This window comes from Diadema setosum, chromosome 8 (assembly GCF_964275005.1).
Source record: "Diadema setosum chromosome 8, eeDiaSeto1, whole genome shotgun sequence".
In the NCBI taxonomy this organism is placed as follows: domain Eukaryota; kingdom Metazoa; phylum Echinodermata; class Echinoidea; order Diadematoida; family Diadematidae; genus Diadema; species Diadema setosum.
This window is the reverse complement of record NC_092692.1, coordinates 1,531,394-1,533,238: the sequence shown is the minus strand read 5'-3', so window position 1 is coordinate 1,533,238 and position 1,845 is coordinate 1,531,394. Positions and strand designations below refer to the sequence as shown.

At 45.3% G+C, this 1,845-nt stretch overlaps 1 protein-coding gene across 1 annotated transcript; it reads left to right on the top strand.

Moving 5' to 3' along the window:
- The first annotated feature begins 279 nt into the window (after nt 1-279).
- Nucleotides 280-1,326, top strand: LOC140231691 (urotensin-2 receptor-like). Its single transcript, XM_072311845.1, has one exon. The coding sequence runs from the start codon at nt 280-282 to the stop codon at nt 1,324-1,326; it is 1,047 nt and encodes a 348-aa protein (XP_072167946.1).
- The last annotated feature ends 519 nt before the right edge of the window (nt 1,327-1,845 follow it).

Sequence of the window (1,845 nt, the reverse complement as noted above, 5' to 3'; positions counted from 1 at the left end):
CTACTATTGTCTCTCTTCAAAATGATAAGCAGATGTATATCCGCCAACTGTCTGTCTCGAAGTTTATCGATCGGGACAAAATATCGCCTTCATTTCAGTTTGTTTTCTTCATCACTTTGTTCATTTTCTGTCTATGATGGACGTTTAACTCTTCTTAACTGTTGTTCATTTCTTCTGTTGAATCAAACGGATTTGTGTCACTACATTCAGCTTGAATCGTAGCAAGAAAGCGATAGATCTCCTGTTTGTGGATAGCCTGAAAGTATATCTACGGTCAAAATGGGCAATGACGGGTTATGGATATACTCTCTCTCGCCAAATAACGCCACAAATGATTCAACTTCTAGCAACTCTTCGCAGGAGTATGATGATGACGTGATGTTCAACTCTTTCCTTGTATCGGGATTTTTATGTATCTTTGTAATGGGTGTGTTCGGGAACAGTATTGTGATCCTATTGACTTTCCGCCCTACGTGCAACGTGAGTGTGAACACCATAAATACTTACATAGTGAACGTGGCCTTTTCTGATCTGCTTTATATTTTCGGGTGTCTCTTCTTTACACTGACAAACTACAACAAGAAAGGATGGATGTTTGGTGATATCGGTTGCCGCCTCATCCTCGGCCAGGACGTTCTCACCATGCATGTTAGCACGTTTATCCTCACCATCATGAGCGTTGAGCGGTACATTGCGGTTGTCCATCCCATGATCTCGCTGCGTTACCGCAGCGTTACCGTCGCGCGCCGCGTCAGCGCGGTCATTTGGCTGACTGGCGTTATGCTAACGTTACCCATGGTGATCAATATGGCTCAAATCAAGCTCGACGGGCGGGACAAATACTCGTGCAAGTGGACGCTAGACACGAAGAGCTCCCTCCCAAACTACATGTTGGCAGTCTTTCTCATCACCTTCCTCATCCCATCCGTTGTCACGGCAACCGTCTATGTCCTCCTCCTCTGTCATTTCATCAACCTAGTCAGTCCCACTCACTCAGCCAACCGCAGGATCAAACGCTCAAAGCGAAAGGTGGCGCAAATCATCTTTGTTATCGTCTTTGTGTTCTGGCTGTGTTACATTCCTTTCTGGTCCTACCAACTGATCATCCTTCAAGACGAGACCTTTGACCCCAACAACATCATGGGACTGGCAACACTGGTCCTGTCCTATCTGAACTCCTGTGTCAACCCGTTCCTATACACTCTCCTTCCCCGTAGGTATAACATGTGGAGAAAGTTCTGCAGCAGCCGCAGCCGACGCACTTACACCCCAGTTCACGTGCAGTTGGCGGCCGCGAAGAAGCCCGCGCATCACGCGAGTGTATAGCTCTAGATTTTAAGCAGTGTATTCACTACGTTGAATTACATAACGGCTGTAACTGTGTCCATGTTTATGCTCTGGGCACACGCGGCCCTTACCCCGAGCTTTCATTAGCGTCCCTGAAGCAAACAGGTCTACCTTATAGGGAGTCACACTTACAGTAATCTTGTCATAATTATGTTTAAGGAAGATCATTTGCAGTGATGTCTGCAACCTGTGACATTGATAGTTTTATTCCTGATGTTACCACGATTATGTCTGTAAATGCCACGAGGTACTGAAGTACAACAAAAAACGACAAAATTCATGAAGCTCTTATGTATGAAGGTCGGGACTTTAACCATTACTGATAATATTATATAGCGGGGGGGGGGGGTGAGTAGGTCTTATGCAACGTGATAATCTGAAGATGTAGATTGGATCAAGATGGAACTTTGGGGGCATCAAATATTATTATAACTGAAATCCCACCTCTAATCAGACGATAGAGCCACTCTCTACACTGATAGGTACTTTCCCTTCTTG

What these genes read in the sequence shown, in the direction of transcription:
- LOC140231691 (XM_072311845.1), top strand. Translation starts at nt 280, where the DNA reads ATGGGCAATGACGGGTTATGGATATACTCTCTCTCGCCAAATAACGCC.